The following is a 20,795-nucleotide window of genomic DNA, read 5'->3' as shown; positions in this document are numbered from 1 at the left end:
CGGGTTTCACCATGTTGGCCAGGCCGGTCTCGAACTCCTGACCTCAGGTGATTCACCCACCTCGGCCTCCCAAAGTGCTGGGATTACAGGTGTGAGCCACCGTGCCCGGCGGTATGAGTCTTACTAGAGAAGACTAAATATGCTTTACTCATCTAAGAGTATGCATGCTGTTCAAGATACATAGAACTGGTCATATTTCTATAGTGTAGACTATTACTTTTTTAACTTTTTATAGAGGTATAGCTGCTATTAATTTTGCAGGTCTGCAACACACATCCTACAGGAGAGATGTCTGCTCTGACCCAGGATCTGCTGGGATACTGCCATGTCAAGTAATAGAAGGGAGAGAGACCCAATTTTCATCCATCTGCTTTGTATTCCCATATTTATTTGCTTTCATTTGGTCCATATTTATTTGTCCATGCTCATTTATTCGTGGGAAAAATGAATAAGTTGGAAGCAAGAAAACAAGCTCCTTTTTTTACCTTTTTTTTTTTTTTGAGACAGTCTCTCACCCTGTCGCCCAGGCTGGAGTACAGTGGCACAGTCTTGGCTCATTGCAACATCTGCCTCCTAGGTTCAAGCCATTCTTGTGCCTCAGCCTCCCAACTCTCTGGGATTACAGGTGCACGCCACCATGCCAGACTAATTTTTGTAGTTTTTGTAGAGATGGGGTTTTGCCATGTTGGCCAGGCTAGTCTCGAACTCTTGACTTTAAGCGATCTGCCACCTCGACCTTCCAAAGTGCTGGGATTACAGGTGTGAGCCACCACGCCCAGCCGAAAACAAGTTCCTTCTGGAGAGGATAAAGGCGATATGAGTTTCTGGTACTGTTTGGATAAACTATTTTTGTTGTGAACTGGTTTTGGAACTCCAGGCCCAGTTTGCTGTGACCCTCTGTAGTTTTGCATCTGGACTATAGATGGCACTGCTCCCTAGCAAACTCAGTTCAGCTTCATCTGCAAGCCAGAGTATTCTCTGGTTATTGGTAAATGATGCTCTTTCTGTCACGTTGGTACCCTCCAGAGGCACCTGCAGCCCCATGGTCAGCTGTTTATATGCCTCAAGGCAGTATTTCTCAAGTTTCAGCTTGGGATGCTGGGGTGCTTGTCAAAAACATAGATCTATTGGCCCCTCCCTCAGTTCTTCTGTATTGAAATTTACACTTTGATCTGCTTCAAAGGAGGTCCTTATGCATGCCAAAACTTGACAGCCATTTCCCTAAAGCTTGATCAACATGAAAATAGAAAAGTTAATAGCAAGATCAAGTTCCCTCGGTGCCTAACTTCCATGAAATAATAGAACTACCTAACTAGATACAGCCAGTGTTTTATGTTCTGATCTCTCCTATGCTGTGGCCCTTGCTTCTCATACCTTGTTTCTCCCCATGTCTTAGTCTAGCTCTAGGGTTCTTCTGAGCAATTCTGCATATGCAGATTGAGTATCTCATCCAAAAATCCCAAACCCAAAATGCTCCAATGAGCATTTCCTTAGTGCATCGTGTAGGCACTCAAAATTTTAGATTTTGGAGTATTTTGGATTTTAGATTTTCAGATTAGGGATATTCAACCTGAAATGGGCTTTGAGCATTTTTGTGAGCGTGGGCTTGACAGATAATCACAGCCTCCACATTTTAACAAAAGCTAGCCTTGTCATCTTCAACAAATTCCTTACCAGTTGACTTCACAGGTATCTGAATACTGCCTATTAGAGTAAGAATAAACCCAGATAGCCAAAGAAGGATGAAATCTGTATTTCTGAATTGGCGGGAGCCCTCTACTCCACTGAGTGAGCAGCAGCTGAGTATTGTTTGGTTACACCTCGTATTGAGATAAGAATTTGTGTATAGTCTTTGGCCAAGCCAGGAAACGAATCTGCTACTCTCTGGCAATTGCTTCCCTACTCAGTCCCCTGCCCTCCCCACTCCCCCTTCTCCAGTTTACCGCCTGAAAGAAAGTTTCTCTTTCATTAGGTTTGTCAGTCAGCAACCTGGTCAGGGAAGAGGAGAAAGCTGTCGATAAATTTGGGAGCTTTGCCACAAGAGCATTAAAGATGACTTCAAATATGCCAGGCCAATATTCTTTAGTTTTTAAATGATGTCTGACTAGCCGCAGCTCCCTTTCTGTCATCACCATCATGTGTATGGCTAAGAGAACTTTGCCAAGAACAGTATCTAGCAGTGAAGGAGGTGGCAAAATGATCAGATATATATGCATGTAATAGAGTTATTGTTGACTGGTATCCTGGTTTATCTGCAAACTCCAGCTGTCTTTGGATCTTTAGTTTGTTTGCAGGTTTCATATTATAAGAGGTTGGCTTTTTATTTGGAAAAGCTCACCAAGTCATTAGGGAACAGCTTAGTGTGCCAGAACAGGTATTTAAAACCACTAGTCTAAGAACTGTCCACATTAGTCTGATTTCAAAGTTGAGGTTCCCAAAAGGCATAGTGTGTATAGACAATGTGAAAGAGCCATCTCATGTGAATCTTTAACTGCAGGTTACCGCAGTACCATTGGATTCTTACTGCAATGACCGAAGTGCAGAATATGAAAGGCGAGTTCTGAAGGAAGGAGGGAGTCTGGCAGCCAAGCAGTGTTTGTTGAATGGGGCCCCTGAACTAGCTGCAGACTGGCTAAATCGACGATCACAGTTCTTCCCAGAGCCAGCTGGAGGTCTGTGGAGCATCAGGCCTCAGAATGGCTGGTCTTTCATCAGGATTCCAGGTGAGTTCTTAGTTCTCTTGGAATATGTTCCTCGCTTTGGCAAGGGGAGAACCAGGGTTCTCTCCATGTGGTCCTTTCAGATATTTGGAATTTACTGTTCTTGAAGTTTCTACTTCCTTTTTTGCCCTTAGTAATTTATAGGTAAGAACATTAGTAATTTATGATGAGTGGACAGAGAAGTATTTTTAGATTTCTGCTTAAATACACTCCTTTGACATGCTAACAGCTGAGAAAGAAATGCCACTCTTAAAAAGAAAAGGTAGAAATAAACTTAGTAGGAAAGGCTCTAGGTCGAATGAGTACGGTTATCTTGTGCCATTGCCAGTGGAATGAATGAGAATGTCGTCACTCACAGAAAGCCTAGTTTAAATAGTATAAACAGTGTCCTACATGAAGCGCTAGAGATATGAATGATAACAAGAGAAAAACAGTGTATTCTATGCCAAAATACTAACGGATTCCCAGATCCCCTAGGGTCAAAGTCGAGGGTTGAAAGGAAACTAGGTTTTCATCTTTGCTTTAGTGAGACTACTTTTAAGGAAACTGAACACAGAGAATTCATAGGCTCACATTCTTTCCTTACACCTGTAGGCAAACTGGAGTGGTAGCTTGAAGCTGTAGTGTTAGTTTTGGTTATCCAGATTCTCTGACATTTTGACTATATTCCGGTTTTGTTTGTTTGTTTGTTTTGAGATGGAGTCTTACTCTGTCGCCCAGGCTGGAATGCAGTGGCATGATCTCGGCTCACTGCAAGCCCTGCCTCCTGGATTCACACCATTCTCCTGCCTCAGCCTCCCAAGTAGCTGGGACTACAGGCACCCACCACCACGCCCGGCTAATTTTTTTGTATTTTTAGTAGAGACAGGGTTTCACCATGTCAGCCAGGATGGTCTTGATCTCCTGACCTTGTGATCTGCCTGCCTCGGCCTCCCAAAGTGCTGGGATTACAGGCGTGAACCACGCGCCTGGCCGACTATATCCCTTTTACTGGCATATAATGGAAATAAACTAGAGCTAGGCATTCAACAGAGGTCTTCTTCTGTCTCTAAGAGATAACTGGATTCCAGTGTGCAAGGCCTGGTTTTTCCATTTTATTTTGTCAAGTGTCAAGGGGTTTGCACCAGCCTGTTAGTAGCTTGGGAGTGCTTTGAGAACTCCAAGATGTCTTTCTGAGTATCTGAAAGCAGTATTACACATGGCCTTGTAGCTGACTTAAAGCACATGAAAGCAGTGAGTGGAAATAATATTGTTTGAAAATCAGAGGGGCACCCTAAGTGTAAAGCAAGCTGATAAGGAAACCACAGAATCCCAGGCAAGAGATGAGCACCGTTATTGAAAGAAGCAAGATAGCACCTTACTTCTTTTTTCTCCCTTCTTCATTCTGGCTCCTAAGTTCCCATTATAGGAGTAGATGGCTTATTGCTGGCGTTGTGGGAATCTCTTGTGGCTTTTCCTGTTCTTTGAAAGAAAAATGGACCTTGTTTAAATAGCAGGAAGCGTCTGAGTTCTTTTTGCATCGATAAAAAGCACCAGCCTCACTGGCTGTTTACTGTGAGAACCAACCAGCTCCTCACCCCATTGTGCTCTGTAGACTAGCTGGGACAGGGCGGGGGTTGGGGGTGTCTCACTGGAACCCTTATTTCATCTCTTTTCCTTTATACTTTTACATTTTCTCTTTCCCTGAGAACGGTTGCTTCCATATTCCTTGAGAGACTGACCAAAATCTTCTGGGTTTCACACCTTTTCTTCTCCATGTTTCACCAGAAAGATGTACACTCCCTTCAAAAAGTCCCCTTTCCTGGGAAAAAGGAGATACTATTTAATCTTTTGCCCTAATTTTACTGCCATAGGATACATTCTTTTTATCGCTGAATAGGATTTTACACTGTGGATGGTAAAAACCTGTATCTAAATGAAAGTACTATAAGATTATACCATGGGATTGTAGGAAAGTTTGTAAGAGAGTATGATAGGTTTGTTCATTTCAACATTTTTTAAGCTCCTGTTTTATTTATTTTTAGCACCCAAGGATCCAGGAAGCTCCTGTTTTAACGAAGGGGCTGGACACAGGTTTGACTTAGCAGAATCAGCTGGATTTCCAGAGAATTGTGTTCCTTATGTCTCTGTATCCTGCTTAACAACAGGTGGAGCTCTTGTCCAGTGCAACTTAAGTGACTTCTTAAAACTTGGCTAACAAATGCCAGCCCCAGAAGTCACGCTAGTGTGTTCAGAGAAAGAAACCTGTTTTTCCTGCATATCTTATTTACTCCATTTAGCATGCTTACCAGCAAATCAGAGATAGTGTTCATTGCTTAAGTGTTTTAAGGCTGTTGCTGAAGTGTTTCTTCTTAGTCCTTTTCCTTCAGGGTAGTACAAAGAAATCCAGTCCGTCCACTTCTCCCTTCCCCACCTACACGATAACTAGATAACAAGCTGACAGCAGGTACCACTTCATGCTTCCTTTAGTCGTATCAGAGTTCTGTCTTTATAAGTATATGCACATCTTCATTTCTGAGCTTTTCTAATCCTAGGAACAGTTCATTCTGATTAGCAAAGTAAAGTAGATGTGGGAAGCAGGACTGTTTGAAAACCATTGAATCATGATTTAGGTTCTCAAAATTCAGACATAAAACACATTTGTATATGCATTAACATTTGTGCTGAGAGAGTATATCTAAATGGAGAAAGAAGATAAGCAGGCTACAGAAATCTTACGAACTTAGCTTGCCCACTCTCACTCAAGGGCTGAAAAATATATCGTCTTTTTTTTTTTTTTCACCTTGTGCTTTTAATGAGAACAGAGAGAAGTATAATGTCTAAAGCTGATTGGTAGCTCTGTGGTGAATGTTTAGGAGCTATCAAAATTGAGAGACCTCAGGGAATTCAGTTACTGGAGAAGGGTAATTATGGTAAGAATAAAACCTTAAAAGTTGTTTTGAAAACTTTGCTGCCTGCTCAGACTTGGAATTTATACAGTACTCCTTGTCTAGTGCCAGGGAGAGGGCTCAGCAGTCAGTTCTGTCCCAGCTGCAGTCATTTGATTGTGTTGGTAAGGAGACCAACAAAAAGAAGAGCATTTCAATAATCTAAACAGGACCAAACAAAGAGACTGAACAAAGGTGTGTGCCACAGTGTCAGGGAGGGGGTGGTAGAAGGAGACATGGCCTGGCAGCATTCCGAAGGTGGGAAATGGCAGGCTGCAGTGCAGAGGGAGTAAACAGCCAGGACCTGTGGCTTTGTAGCAAAAGCAGAGTGGCCAATGATTTGTTATGGTGCTGTCAGCACATCCGTTCTTATTCTTTGTATACAATAATTGTGCATTTGGCAAATTGTGGCAAGAACAGAGAATGACTGTTGAGAACTTTTGGATTGCTATCAACAGTCAGACTCTGTCATTCTGAAGAAATGCCATAGGTTCAAACCCAGAAACTGAGGAGGTACACTGTGTTTTTCTTAACAGTTTTTCTCTTTTAGGTGTTAGTTGTCTACATAATATCTGTCCTTTCTCTCTCCCTTTTTGTGTCCTATGGCCACTTCTACATATACTCTTACCCAACCCCTTAAGCCTATACTCTTCTCTTAATGGCAGCAACTGTTCAGGACATGTTTATGGACCAGTCTGCAAACAGGAAACTCTACTTCCTGAATATGATGGGAGTTAAATGATACTAACTGGATAAGATGAAAATTTGTGAGTTAAGTGTTCTTTAAAGATCTGTTGCTGAAATGCTTTTCTTGTGAGAAGAGGAAGGAGAATGAACAAGTTAGTGAGTGAGAGGAGCTTCATTGCGGAGAAACTCAAAGTCAGTCTTTCTGAAAAGACCTGCTCTCTTTATTGAATTAACATACAACTAGGGTTAATGACATTTACCTGCCAACCGATTTGCAGTCCTCTCAGAGAGCTAGTTTTGGGTTTAAAAAAAAAAAAAAAGGGTAGGGGGCTGGGTACCATGGCTCAGCACTTTAGGAGGCCAAGGCAGGAGGATCCCTTGAGCCCAGGAGTTCAAGACCCACCTAGGCAATATGGCAATACCCTGCTTCTACAAAAAACAGACAAAATTAACTGGGTGTAATAGCTCACCTGTAGTCCAAGCTACTCAGGAGGCTGAGATGGGAGGATCACTTGAGCCTAAGAGGTCGAGGCTGCAATGAGCTGTTATCGTGCCACTGCATTCCAGCCTGGATGACAGAGTGGGACCCTGTCTTGAAAAAGGGGAAAAAAAGAGAGAGATTATAAATCTCTTTGTTTGCTTTTCTCCAAAGGCAGGTAGGATACATTCTCAGTGCTTTCGGGATGTAGACAATCACAGAACTAGCAGAAACAGGTATCTAGAGATAGGATGAACAAAGGAAAAACAAAATTTTCAGGTCACTTAACAGCAGATTGACGTAGATGTCACCCATGGGTGTCCATGTATACCTGGTGTCCTCTGAGTAAGGATGTGGAGCAGGGATGCTTTTAAGTGCCTTAAGAGCACATGTCTGATTGAGAGTCATCAGGGAATTTACACATCCCCCTTTTGGGATATCTTTTCCCAGGGCACTCTTGGAGTCATGATCTTTTCAGGGCTTTGCATGCATTCTCCCTTTAAAGCACTTTTCTGATCTCATGATGACAAGCATCTCGGTTATAGTGTTTGTGGTTGCATACAGCTTTGCATTGAGTGATTTGTCACTTCAATTAAATACAGTTCCCCCCACCCCCTTTTCTTCTCCCCAGGCAAGGAGAGCCTCATCACTGACAGTGGAAAGCTGTATGCCCTTGATGTCCTGCTGACTCGGCTCAAGTCTCAAGGGCATAGGGTCCTTATCTACTCCCAGATGACCAGGATGATAGACCTGCTGGAGGTAGGAGAAGGAATCTTGGGGACCTAGGATACCTTGACATTTAATTTGTAGTAATCAGATGTCCATGACTAATGTTAGTCCTGCTTAATGGGAACCCCAAAACTCCCTTTTTTCTTTTTTCTTTTTCCTCTTTTTTTGAGACATAGTCTCACTCTGTCACCCAGGCTGGAGTGCAGTTACACGATCTCAGCTCTGCAACCTCTGCCTTCTGGGTTCAAGCAGTTCTTCTGCCCCAGTCTCCTGAGTAGCTGGGATTACAGGTGTGCACCACCACACCCCACTTTTTTTTTTTTTTTTGTATTTTTGGTAGAGATGGTGTTTTGCCATGTTAGCTGGGCTGGTCTTGAACTCCTGGCCTCAAGTGATCTACCCACCTCAGCCTCTCAAAGTGTTGGGATTACAGGCGTAAGCCACCACACCCAGCCCCCAAAACTCCTTTTTTTGATTTTATAATCTATAAAGGGAGCAGAGTTAGATCCTGGTATGGGGAGTATGTGAAGGACTTGCGCCCCCTTCCCTATACCAGTGAAATAGAACACCCCTTACATCCTTCTTTTACTAGGGAAGACATTTCTTAATTTTAAAGTAGGTCACAGCGTAGGAATCTAAAATTATGTATGGAAAACAAGATTTAGGATTAGTTCTCTATGTAAAAAAGCAGAGAACAGCTCTTCAACCTGAGTTAATGCAGTGATTCTCAACTTGACTACGTATTGCAATCACCTGAGAAGCTTTTAAAAAATGTGGATGTCTAGTCCCATTCCTAGAGATTCTTTCTTACTACGTTTGAAATGAGGCCTGGGCATCAGGATATTTAAAAGGTCCTGGGGTGATTCTAATGTGCAACCAGGCTTGACAGCTACTAAGTTAGTGGAAAAGATATAACTGTGCAAAGCAGCTTTTGTTTCTTTAATTGCTTCTTTGTTGAGGTTTTTCTCTTTCTTGTCTGAGTGGTGACTTATTTTTTAAGGGACAGGAGGTCACAGACCTTGAACAGGAGAGTGAAAATGAGAACAGATAATCACAAACTAGTAGAATAAGTCTTTATATAAATAAAGTTTGAGAGGCAAAAGCACCTGGTTGTCAGAAGTACATAAATATTCTCATGTTTTTATATATGTAAGGCTTCATACCCTCGCCCTGTTACACCAGGGAATAGTAATAAGTAAGTGGAAATTGTACTGTTATTATCATTATCTAGGAATAAAGCAGTAGGGACCATATCAGTAGAGAAGGAATGAAGGCTAGCATTAAGGAGGCTTTTCAGGCCTTTTGGAAGCCAGGATTGGCTTGTTGAATTTTGCAATGAATTTATCTGAAATCAGTGGGAGGTTTCTTTTAATAATCTGGTAACTTCTTTTAGCAAGAGACATAAATGATTTTTGGGGTCAGTTTCAGCACCAAGTCTTAGGTTTCATAGCCCCTTGAATGCTGTTGACAGGCTAAACTCTCTGGTTTGTATTATGAGTAGGCCACTTATTCCTAAATGATGGAAGTGCTTATGAGTGAATGTAAGTCACCATAAGAGAGGTGATTAAGCTGTTGCGTTTGCTGTATATATTAACTATGTTAAATGTCCTAACAGCAGTAATCCAAAATAGAAGGACCACCTGCATGTCTAGTGTTCCCTTCAAACATGATCCCAACAGCCAAAACAACATAAGTATCTTTTCCTGCAGTGGGGCTCTTTTTAGGTAAAGTGCACTTTCCTTGTCCTCAAGAGGCAGGGAAAGTATAGCTAAAGTAGTGATCTTCAGCTGCTAACAAAGAAAAAGCAGTATGCTAAGGATACTAGTAAGGGACATAATGGTATTTCTTTTCCAAGACCATAGTCTTACATGTTGATTCATATTAAAGGGAAGTTCCAAGGGAATGTGAATGAGCAATCAAAAAATAAACTAGCTTTGGTAGGTAAAGGTGAGTGTAGGTGGTTTAAGTTTGATACAGCCTCTATTTTAGTCCTTCCCTCGGTGTATTGCACACTTCCAGGTTCTCATTAAATATTACTAAAATAAGTAATTCAGAGTGTGATAAGTTTCGTTCAGGATAAGTGCTGTAAAATCTACCCACCAGGATCCTTCCTCTCTATCTATAATCCAACAGTTATTTTTGGGTTGTGGACCTAGTGAGTAGGTTTTGCAAATAAGCAGCTTGAGAGCCTCTCTAAACATAGATGTATTTCTAAGGGGAATTCCAAATTAGGGAAATGCAAATTCAAAGCCTGAATTTCACAACTGCTGACATTCCTTAGCCATATGTATAACATGCATCTTGGATGCTGAAACTGGAAAATGTTGCAACTATTTGTATGTTTTAAAAACTAAAATGAAACTCTTGTCTCGTTTCCTTAATGCTACACTAGTGGTTCTTCATTTATTTTCTTAAAGTTTATTCATTTTTAATTTATTTTAATATTATCCACTCAAATGAACCACATTCTGTATTCCAGGAGATTAGTACTGAAATAGAATTTAATTTATGAGCACGGAATTACAATGCCCACAGTGTTTACCGTATATCTAATCATATATTTATGAAATATAAACATATTGTGCATCTTGAGATAGTGCAGCACTAGGCCTGCATTTTTTTATCTTTGAAAGAGTGTTTTTCAGTCACTTTCATAATAGAAACTCTGAGTACTAACATTCATTAAAGCCATGTTTCAGCATTAAAGCATGACCTGGCACATGATCTTGCACTAGGACCTTCTGAATAGATGCTGTCCATTGAGTGTTCTTGACCTTAAGAAAAAACACAAACTTAAGTCTCAAAATGTTGTTTTGTTATTTCAGGATTTTTCTTTTTCTCTTGAAATCGTATACCCTCTTCAAAGAGAGAAAGAAATGCTTCCAATAGAGTAAGAGTTAGAAACTCACACTGCGAATATCAAAGCTCTTGTGTTGCTGTGGAGTATGTCAGCAGCTCTCTTTCATCCAACAGACTTTTTGGGGTTTTGTTGTTGTTGTTATGTGCCTTAGCCATGCCTGTCTGTCTCTCTGTTTCTGGGGCTTGGCAGAACTAGAAGACATTAAGAATTCACATACTTCTCTATGGCCAGGTTTCCATTCTGTGAGAAATACTAGTTTTGGACATTACTATTTGCACAGTATTTTTTAAAGTCATTGATCGCTTCCTTTTTCCTTGGGTAAAAATCTGACTTTAAATTTCTTGTGTATATATCAGATCTTCTTCCAAATAGAATATATTCAGAAATGTTGTATTATTTCATATGGCATCTAAATAGTAGTATTTCTAGATAGGGGATTTTTAAAAGGAGAGTACTTTTGCTGTAACAAATGGGCACTAAGAAAAACCAAAATAGTGAAGAGGAGACTGCTTAATTTCCAGGGCCAGGAGTTTTTAGTTTGCCACTGGCAGAAGTCAAGGACATAAATAGGTGAGGAAATCATAGATCAATAAATGTCGTTATGAGTTTATTTTATATTTACTGAACCACCTATAGGATCTTTTTTGTTGTTTTTTTGTTGTTGTTGTTTTGTTTTAGACGGAGTCTCGCTCTGTCACCCAGGCTGGAGTGCAGTAGTGGGATCTCGGCTCACTGCAACCTCCACCTGCCAGGTTCAAGCAGTTCTTCCTCAGCCTCTGGAACAGCTGGGATTACAGGCACGCATAACCATGCCTGGCTAATTTTTGTATTTTTGTAGAGATGGGGTTTCACCATGTTGGCCAGGCTAATCTTGAACTCCTGACCTTAAGTAATCCTCCCATCTTGGCCTCCCAGAGTGTTGGGATTACAGGAGTGAGCCACCGCACCTGGCCACCTATAGAATCTTGGCTGTTGGGCATACTAGGGGAACACACGATCCCTGTGCATTTGGGGTGGTGGTATCCAGCTGGATGTCAGGCAGAACTTTTCCTGCCACCACCAGTTTTACCATGGTTAGGGACTATTCTCTGTATTCTAGTAGCAAAGAACTTCTAAGTTACTACAAATGACTTATCTCTGGGTCTTCTCTTTTGAGTTTCATTCCTGTTGCATCAAGCAACTGAGTTTGTAGTTTAAGGAAATAAGCCACTTGATACTTTCCTGTGTAATAAAGAGTACTTGGAAAGAGTTAATCAATTTATGCTATATGTGGTGTAATTGTTAAATACTGAAATCCAGACAAATCTTGAACTTCACCAATATGTGATAATAGTGCAATGTAGAATTAAATCCAGATAATCCATACATAATGACATTTGAGACCCTGAGTTATGTAACTTGCTCAGTCAGCTATCCAAGTGCAGTTACTCACTGGGGGCAGATTTATCCTGAGTAGACATTCTGTCATTTATGAGTTGGCCTCTCTTAGAAATGCAGGTTACCTTTGGAAGCTGTGATTCTGAAGATACTGTAAAGCTGGGTATTCTGAAAATGCCCCATGGAATGAAAAGCAAATTGGGTTGGCACATCTGATATCTTAAGTTGCCTGCTTGGCCTTCTTCCAAGTGTACTCTACTTCCTTTCAAAAAAAGAAAAAGAAAGAAATTTGGGGCTACTGTTAACTAGAGTTCTTATTAGGTCTTAGGAATTATAGAAGAAAAATTGTCAGCTTACAGCCATGCTGTGTATAGTCTTTTTAATTCTTTTTTTCCTCCATGCTACCTTTGAGCAAAGCATTAATGCTAGGCAGATGCAAATATTAGTTAAACATGGTGTTTGACTTCAAGGAATGTATCTAGTGGAGGAGGCATATACATATACAAATAACTGTCAGTGAACCCTGATACTAATGTCAAAATGTGCAAATAGAGCTGAGGATAGCAAGAAGGATACGTTTATTTCTAACTGAGTCACTCTTAAGGAAGGCATCACGAAGACAGTGACATCTGAACTTAAGAACAAATAGAATTTCAACCATCAGGGAGAAAGGAATTTGAGACTAAGGAAGCCAGATGTAAAAAGAGAGATGGAAAGGTACAAGAGTAGTCCATTGTGACTGGAACATATGGCATAGAAGAAAGGGAGATAACAGGAGTAGGCTGAAGTCAGATTATTTTGGCCCATGATTGCCTTTTGCTTGTCTTGCTCCAAAGGGCTCTGTATTAGATAAGGGAATTATGGTTGTCAACTTAACTCGCTTGGTTCAATTTACTTGGACTGCAGAAAAATTGTAATAGAGTAGCCTTTTTGCTGATTATGTACCCCAAAGATGGAAAACAGCATGTCCAAGAAAATAAAATTACATCACATCTGCAGGTTTGTGGACCATACTGAGTCCTTTCCCAAAATTGTTTTATCAAAATGAAATCTGGTTAAAATGAAAGTCAGAGCCAGCTTTGGAATAGAAGTTTCAGAATGAAAGGTAGGTAATAGGATATATAAAACATTTGCCTTTATTTTTTCAGGTGTCCGATTATCCTTTCTTTATAATGATGGTGGATCAGATTACGGACAGGATATATTAAAAACCATAGGGTTAATGGGGCTCCCTTTTATTTTCATGTTAGTAGTGCTGATCATCCCTTCCATCTGGGAAACAGTAGGAGGGGTAAGCCAAGGACTCTGGAACCAATCTGCCTGAGTTTCAATCCTAGGTCTGCCACCGACTGCCTGTGTCACATGAGGGACCTTAACATCTGTAAAATAGGAGGGACAATAGTAAACCTACCCTTAATATACACCCATGAAAATTAAAAAACCAAAAAAAAAAAAAATGTAAAAAGGAGGTGATTGGAAGCTGTTGCAGAGCAGATCATGAAGATTTTGATCGTGATCTCTGATCCTGGGGGAAAAAAATTAAAAGAGAAATTTAAAAATATATTAAATAGCACTTACCTTAAAGGTTGCCATAATGATTAGATGAACATAACCAGGTAAAATAGAATAGTGACTGGCAGTTAGTGAATGCTCAGTAAAACTATCTTGAGTTATGCTGGCAGCTCTGTTTGCATGCCACTGATGTGGCATATGGATGTGATCTGAAGTCCTACCTTTTAATCAGTGGCATGCAAACAGAGCATTGTCTTCTCAACTTGTATAGTAAAACAGTGGTTTTCAAACTGATGAGATGTGTTAGAGGACCGGTAGCTATTAAGCAGAGATGGCCACTCTTCATCAGTCAGGATAGCGATGCTTTTATCTATTATCTATATTAGACGGGTTCCATATAAGAGTTTGCTTGAAGAAAGTGTTCCAATGCTTTAAAAACAGTGTATGTTTGGCCAGGCACAGTGGGTTACACCTGTAATCATAGCACTTTGGAAGGCCAAGGGAGGAGGATCACTGGAACCCAGGAGTTCAAGACCAGCCTGGACAACATAGCAAGACCCCCATCTCTATAAAAATTTTAAATTTAAATTAAAAAATTAGCTGGGCGTAATAGTGCATGCCTATAGTTCCAGCTACTTGGGAGGCTGAGGTGAAAGGATCACTTGAGCCCAGGAGGTCGAGGCTGCAGTGATCCAAGAAAACTATACTTCAGCCTGTGCAATAGAGCAAGACCCTGCCTCATAAACAAAACAAAACCAAAATAACTGCATATGTCTACCATAGTGCTTCTCAAAATTAATGCTTTCGAATCAAATGTTATTAAAATGCACCTTTTAGTGGTGTGCTGGACATCGTGGCTGATGCCTGCAATCCCAGCACTTTGGGAAGCCAAGGTGGATGTATCACCTGAGGTCAGGAGTTTGAGATCAGCCCGACCAACATGGTGAAACCCCATCTCCACTGAAAATACAAACTTAGCCAGGCATGGTGGTGCATGCCTATAATCCAGCTACTTGGGAGGCTGAGGCACAAGAATCACTTAAACCCCGGAAGTGGAAGTTGCAGTGAGCCAAGATCACGCCATTGCACTCCATCCTGGGCAACAGAGCAAGACTGCATCTCAAAAAAATAAAATGCAGATTACGATTTACTGGGTAAGAGGTGTGTCCCTCAATTCTGCATTTCTAACAGACCTCAGGTGGTACAAGTGCTGCCCATCTAAGGGCCATGCTGAATGGCAAGGTTCAAAGGGAAACTGCCCTGCATTCTCTTTCTAATGGTTGTTCTCAGCTGCCAATATAGGCTATCAGAATAATCTTTGAAGTTTTTTCCAGCTACAGCTTTGCTGATGTATGCTTGATAAATAAAAATTGTATATATTTGAGGTAGATCATGTGCTATTGTCTCTCTTAGAAGATTTCACATATACGATACAATATTATTAGCCGTAGTCACCATAATGATTAGATCTCCAGGATTTTTTTGATTTTGCATAACTAAATCTTTGTACCCTTTGACCAACATTTCCCCATTTCCCCTAGCCCCTGGCAACCCCCCTTCTACTCTCTACTTTTATGAGTTTAACTTTTTAAGCTTGCACATATAAGTTGAACCATGCAGTATTTGTCTTTCCATGTCTGGCGTATTTCATTTAACATAATCAGGTTTACTCATGTTGATTTCCTTCTTTTTAAGGCTGAATAATATTCCAGTATATATTTATATATATACACCACATTTTCTTTATCCATTCACCTGTTTTGTTTTGAGACAGTCATCCTGTTGCCCAGGCTGCAGTGCTGTGGCATGATATTGGCTCACTGCAGCCTCAAACTCCCTGGGCTCAGGTGATCTTCCCACCTCAGCCTCCTGAGTAGCTGGGACTACAGGCACATAGCAGCACACCCAGCTAATTTTTGTATTTTCAGTAGAGGTGGGGTTTTGCCATGTTGGCCAGGCTGGTCTTGAACTCTTGACCTCAAGTAATCCACCTGCCTCGACCTTCCAAAGTGCTGGGATTACAGGCGTGAGCCATTTCCCCCGGCCAACCACCACACCTGGCCCCAATCTTTGTCTTTTACGTGTTTTCCTATAGTATGAGGATGTAGATGTTGCTGTATTCAGACTTTTAACAGATCTTTTCATGTCCATTTTCTCGTTTTCTGTTTTTTTTAAGCTATTTACTGAAATAGACTCTAAATTTACTAAAGTCTGAAATCCCACTGCTCATCTTAGTTCAAGAGCTAAGACTTGAAGCTGTGGAAGGGAATAATTCACTTCTGTTGCCTCAGTAACAGGTTCTCTATAATCAGGGTTGGTTTGATTATGGTCTAGGAATAATATCCCAGGGGTTGTGCTGGCCTTGATATATAAATATATAAACAGCATCATTTACTAGAAGATTCATTCATCAGTGCTTTTATGTGGCTAGAAGTTCAGTTTAAAAGGCAAATCAGGCTGGGCGCAGTTGCTCACGCCTGTAATCCCAACACTTTGGGAGGCCAAGGCAGGCAAATCACCTGAGGTTAGGAGTTCGAGACCAGCCGGGCCAACATGGTGAAACCCCGTCTCTACTAAAAATAGAAAAAGTAGCCAGGTGTGGTGACAGTTGCCTGTAATGTCAGCTGTTCAGGAGGCTGAGGCAGGACAATCGCTTGAGGAGACTGCAGTGAGCCACGATTGCGCCACTGCACTCCAGCCTAGGTGACAAGAGCAAGACTGTGTCTCAAAAAAAAAAAAAAAAAAGCAATATGTAACAAACCCGCACGTTGTGCACATGTACCCTAGAACTTAAAGTATAATAAAAAATAAATAAATAAATAAGGCTAAAATTATAATCTGTGTGATGGGTGACTCTCTGTAAACTATCTTGGTATTGTCTAGTTATTTTGTTGTTCTGATTGCAACATTCTGTGATTGGATTGGCTGCAACAGGTATAGCAAGCTTCTAAGGACCGTCATCTTGCTATCATTTTATACTTTCTTTCCTGAAGTCCTTTTTATCCAAAACACCCCCTACCCTTCTGCCATTAGCTCAGTCCTACAATATAGCAGTGCCAGCAAGTATGAACTTGAAGCTCACTTTGAGTATTTTATGCTCCTCTTTGATTATCACAGCTCTTAAGGAACCACTTCGAGACAGAAAGAAATAGCAAAAAATCAAATTAAAATTAAACCAAACATAAAACACAATGAAGATGCGTATGTCAGTGAGCTTGTCTACTTTGTTGACCAGCTTTGCTTTACATGTACCCTACCCAGAGACCTCTGCCAAGTTCTTGGCACTCACTCCATCTAAGAATAGGCTGTCACATACGCTGCACCAGATATACCAAACTACACCAACCTTATGTGCTAAAATGCCCCACCGAGTATAAGAGTTACATATGAAAATACAGCAGTATAAGAACATTTGACCACAGAAAACTAATTAACACAAACATTTCCCAAATATAGAAATGATTAGTCTTTTTCGATAGAAAAGTTATTTTAGAACCGAAGTAACTTTTTTATGCTGTTTCTTATAAATAGACCGCTGTGTTGAGTTTTTGATACTAGTTCTTCTACAAGTGGACTTTTTGTAGTGTAATCAGAGATAACAAAAAAGGAAATAAATGTTCATTTGGACATAACTATAAGAAGAATTGCAACTTCTAAGAATGGAGAGGCAGTCTCTCCGTTGTATCTTTTGACATCTCTTCATTCTTAAAAGTTGTAATTCCTCTTGATAATGTTAAGAACATTCTCTGCCATAGAAAATTACCTTGTCTTTTGTTTCACTCTGATGCCTAGGCGTCCCCTAACAGTGATGCATGCTCTGATGGGAGAAGGAAGCTTAGGCTGTAAATGTAAGCATTTTAATCAGTAAAGATTTGCTCTGGGGAAACACATTCATTTCAGTGAATGTTACTCACTGAAAAAAAAAGTAGGTATTTTCGTAGCTGTGAAAGATATTTGGTTGATGACTGAAAAACTATTTTGGTTTGTGGAATTTTTTTTTTTTTTTAAATGAAACCTATAGGAATTTACAGGAATAAGATTAGGTTCCAAACTGAAATTGAGAGTGATTATAATCTTCAGATTGCCCTGGATTTTCACACGTTGGCAGTAAACTCATTTACAAGTAAACTTCCTGTACTCTTGAGGTTTGCGCTCTCCCCATTCTGGATATAATGGCTTGCCTCCAATGTGGACAAGGTAGAAGACGGGTAGATGCTTATGGAAATCAGAATATAGTAATATGCATCAGACTTACTGTGTCCTTTCATCCCGGTTGGCAGGAATACATGGTTTATAGGAAGCATACTTACATGAGGCTTGATGGCTCATCCAAGATCTCGGAGAGGCGAGACATGGTTGCTGATTTTCAGAACAGGTAATGTTCATGGGAATTACAAAAATTATCTTTTTAATTTCCCTCTAGTGCTTGAAATGGTAAGTTTTTTTTTTTTTTTTTTTTTAATGCCAGGGCATCTGAGATTGTTAAGGAATCAAGATGTAATTCCTGCCATTTTAAGAAGTTACTAAATCTGCTTATCATAATTCAGATCTATGTGTCTGGGAGAGAAAAAGAGAATATACCTGATAGTTTGTATGTTTGAAGTATGCTTTCTTATGACACCAGTGCCTATTTCTTTGGATAATAAAGGAAATCATTTCTAAGTATGAACCAAGATCCTCCTCAATGGATAATAAGTATGTAGAAAAAAATCCACCAGCGTATATTCCTCATTGCTTACAGTAGCCGTTTCTTTTTTTTTTTGTGAGACAGTCTTTCCCTGTCACCCAGTCTGGAGTGAAGTGGCACGATCTTGGCTCACTGCAGCCTCCGCCTCCCTGTTTCAAACAATTCTTGTGCCTCAGCCTCCCAAGTAGCTGGGATTACAGACATGCGCCACCACACACAGCTAATTTTTGTATTTTTAGTAGGGACGAGATTTCACTATGTTGACCAGACTGGTCTGGAAATCCTGGCCTCAAGTGATCCACCCACCTCCACCTCCCAAAGTGCTAGGATTATAGGCATGAACCAATGTTCCCGGCTGCTAACAGTAGCAATTTCTGAGTGTTGACTTAAAGTTATTAGTTTGTTTCTGTGTTTCATTTTGTATAAGAAAAAGTACCTTTTATTTTCCTGCTTTCCTTTCAACATAGTAGCAGTACAGTGCAGTATGACAAATTGCAATACTGTACAGTCTATTCAGCTGGCAGCTCTCATCCACAGTACCTCTCCCACCTGCTAATGAGCCTATGAAATTTCAATTACCGCCTGCTGAATGCTGATGGTTTACAGAGCCATAATTATCCTGAGTGCAGTTTCTCATTGTAATAGGTAGAGTCTGGTTTACTGCTCTCTCCAAGGAGAAAGCCAGGCCTCACTAGTGATGGTCTGCTGAACTTCATCTTCAGTTTTCCTCCTTAGACCTGGAGAGCTAAGGAATAAAGCAGATCTTAATATCAGTAAATCAGAACAGCTTTGACTTTGGCTTTTAATTGCATGACCTCTTAATATTTCACTTTTGAATTCTTGTGAAGAAAATTAAGCACATAGCCATTTTATTTAGATTATAATTTTTAATTTCATTCAGTTCTAAAGCATGGTTTAATTCAGACATAAAATAATTTGGCATAAAACACATCTACAATTCAACATAGCATGTCTTCCGTTTAAGGATTTTTCCTAAGTTAAAACTACACACGAGAATTCCAGGTGCCTGTTTGACCAACAATAAGGAGAAGATCTGCTTCAAACCTATTTCCATTTGTTACCCTGGTACAGCTGTGTGGATAGCCTGACCTAGCTTCTCACCTAGCAGAAGCTACCAGTAGATTCTAAAACCAATTATTTGAAACATGAGTAAGCATTGTGGCTCCTTAGCCCACCACATTGTTTTGGCAAAAAGAGGAAAAAAAAATTACTGGGCGATCTTCATCTTTTCTTAATTCTGAAATCAGTGATACATGTCTTATCATATCATGTCCTTACCTACTCCAGCCTCAGAGCTGCAACTTGACAAGAATCTTATGTGCAAGATCTATAGACTGTATGTTTCCTCAGAGTGCCTGTATTTTCTCCAGTCATGCCAGTGTATCTGTGATGTGGGTACACTGGTATGGGGTGGCATGCTTTGTAATGAGAAAAGCCATTAAGTAATAGGTATTTCACCTGATACTGTTTGTGTTTATTTTCCACTAATATATTTGATATTATACATTTAAGGATCTTTTTAACAGTAATGTTTTGATTTTCTTCAGTAACAGTTGGGGCCTTTATATATTATAATGAAATGCCTATTGAGAAAAATTTGAAAAATATTTCAAGATGAAAATAAAGGCCGGGTGTGGTGGCTCACGCCTATAATCCCAATACTTTGGGAGACCAAGGTGGGCTTATCATCTGAGGTCAGGAGTTCGAGACCAGCCCAGCCAACATGGTGAAACCCCCATCTCTACTAAAAATACAAAAACTAACTGGGCGTGGTGGTGGGTGCCTGTAATCCCAGCTACTCAGGGGGTGAGGCTGAGGCAGGAGAATCACTTGAATTCGGGAGTTGGAGGTTGGAGTGAGCAGAGATCCGCCACTGCACTCCAGCCTGGGTGACAGAGTGAGACTCTATCTCAAAAAAAAAAGAAAGAAAAGAAAAATCACCCACAATCCCACTACTGTTAACATTTTGGTATATCCTCTAGTCTTTAACGTATGTGTAGGGTTGTGTTTATACTGTTACCATATTATAGGTGGGATTTTGTATCCTGATTTCTTCTACTTGATGTTCTGTCATAACCATTTTCATGTATCATTAAAAAGTCTTTGCCGACAACCTTTATTTTATTTTATTTTATTTTTTGAGACAGAGTCTCACTCTGTCACCCAGGCTGGAGTGTAGTGGCGTGATCTCGGCTCACTGCAACCTCCGCCTCCCAGGTTCACGCGATTCTCCTGCCTCAGCCTCCTGAGTAGCTGAGACTACAGGCACTTGTCACCACGCCTGGCTAAGTTTTTGTATTTTTAGTAGAGATGGGGTTTCATCATGTTAGCCAGGATGGTCTCAATCTCCTGACCTTGTGATCCACCCGCCTCGGCCTCCTAAAATGCTGGGATTACAGGCATGAGCCACCGTGTCCAGCCTTGCCAACAACATTTTTAATGATCACTGTTCTGTTACACTGGGTATATATACCACTTTTCTATTTTTGAATAGAAATATCTACTAGAAATATTGAGTGAATATTTTTGTGTATAAAGCTTTGTAACTATTTTAGATTACTGTCATAGATTCAAACCTGAGAAATTACTGAGTGAAAAGATAAGAACATTTAAGACTATGTATATTTCTTTGTAGAAAATTCTGCTGATACACACCCCAGCCAGAGCTGTAGTACGTTGACTTCTAGTGATTTGGGCTTCTGAGTAGGAGAGCCGTAGTCGTTCTCCTGGCTTACCCAATTATTAGAAAACGGGACTGTGAGACCCAGGGCTCAGTATATTTTGCAGTACCTTCATA

At 40.4% G+C, this 20,795-nt stretch overlaps 1 protein-coding gene across 1 annotated transcript in view; it reads left to right on the top strand.

Moving 5' to 3' along the window:
• INO80 (INO80 complex subunit) overlaps nucleotides 1–20,795 on the top strand; it is a 122,955-nt gene that overhangs the window by 77,884 nt on the left and 24,276 nt on the right. Inside the window, exons 24-26 of the mRNA XM_011956676.1 lie at nucleotides 2,498–2,723; nucleotides 7,444–7,571; nucleotides 17,571–17,665. Coding sequence (XP_011812066.1) covers nucleotides 2,498–2,723; nucleotides 7,444–7,571; nucleotides 17,571–17,665 — 449 coding nt within the window. The remainder of the gene's footprint in view (nucleotides 1–2,497; nucleotides 2,724–7,443; nucleotides 7,572–17,570; nucleotides 17,666–20,795) is intronic.

The sequence above is a fragment of the Colobus angolensis genome, unplaced genomic scaffold, assembly GCF_000951035.1.
Source record: "Colobus angolensis palliatus isolate OR3802 unplaced genomic scaffold, Cang.pa_1.0 Scaffold420, whole genome shotgun sequence".
NCBI lineage: Eukaryota > Metazoa > Chordata > Mammalia > Primates > Cercopithecidae > Colobus > Colobus angolensis.
This window is presented reverse-complemented; position numbering and strand designations above follow the sequence as displayed.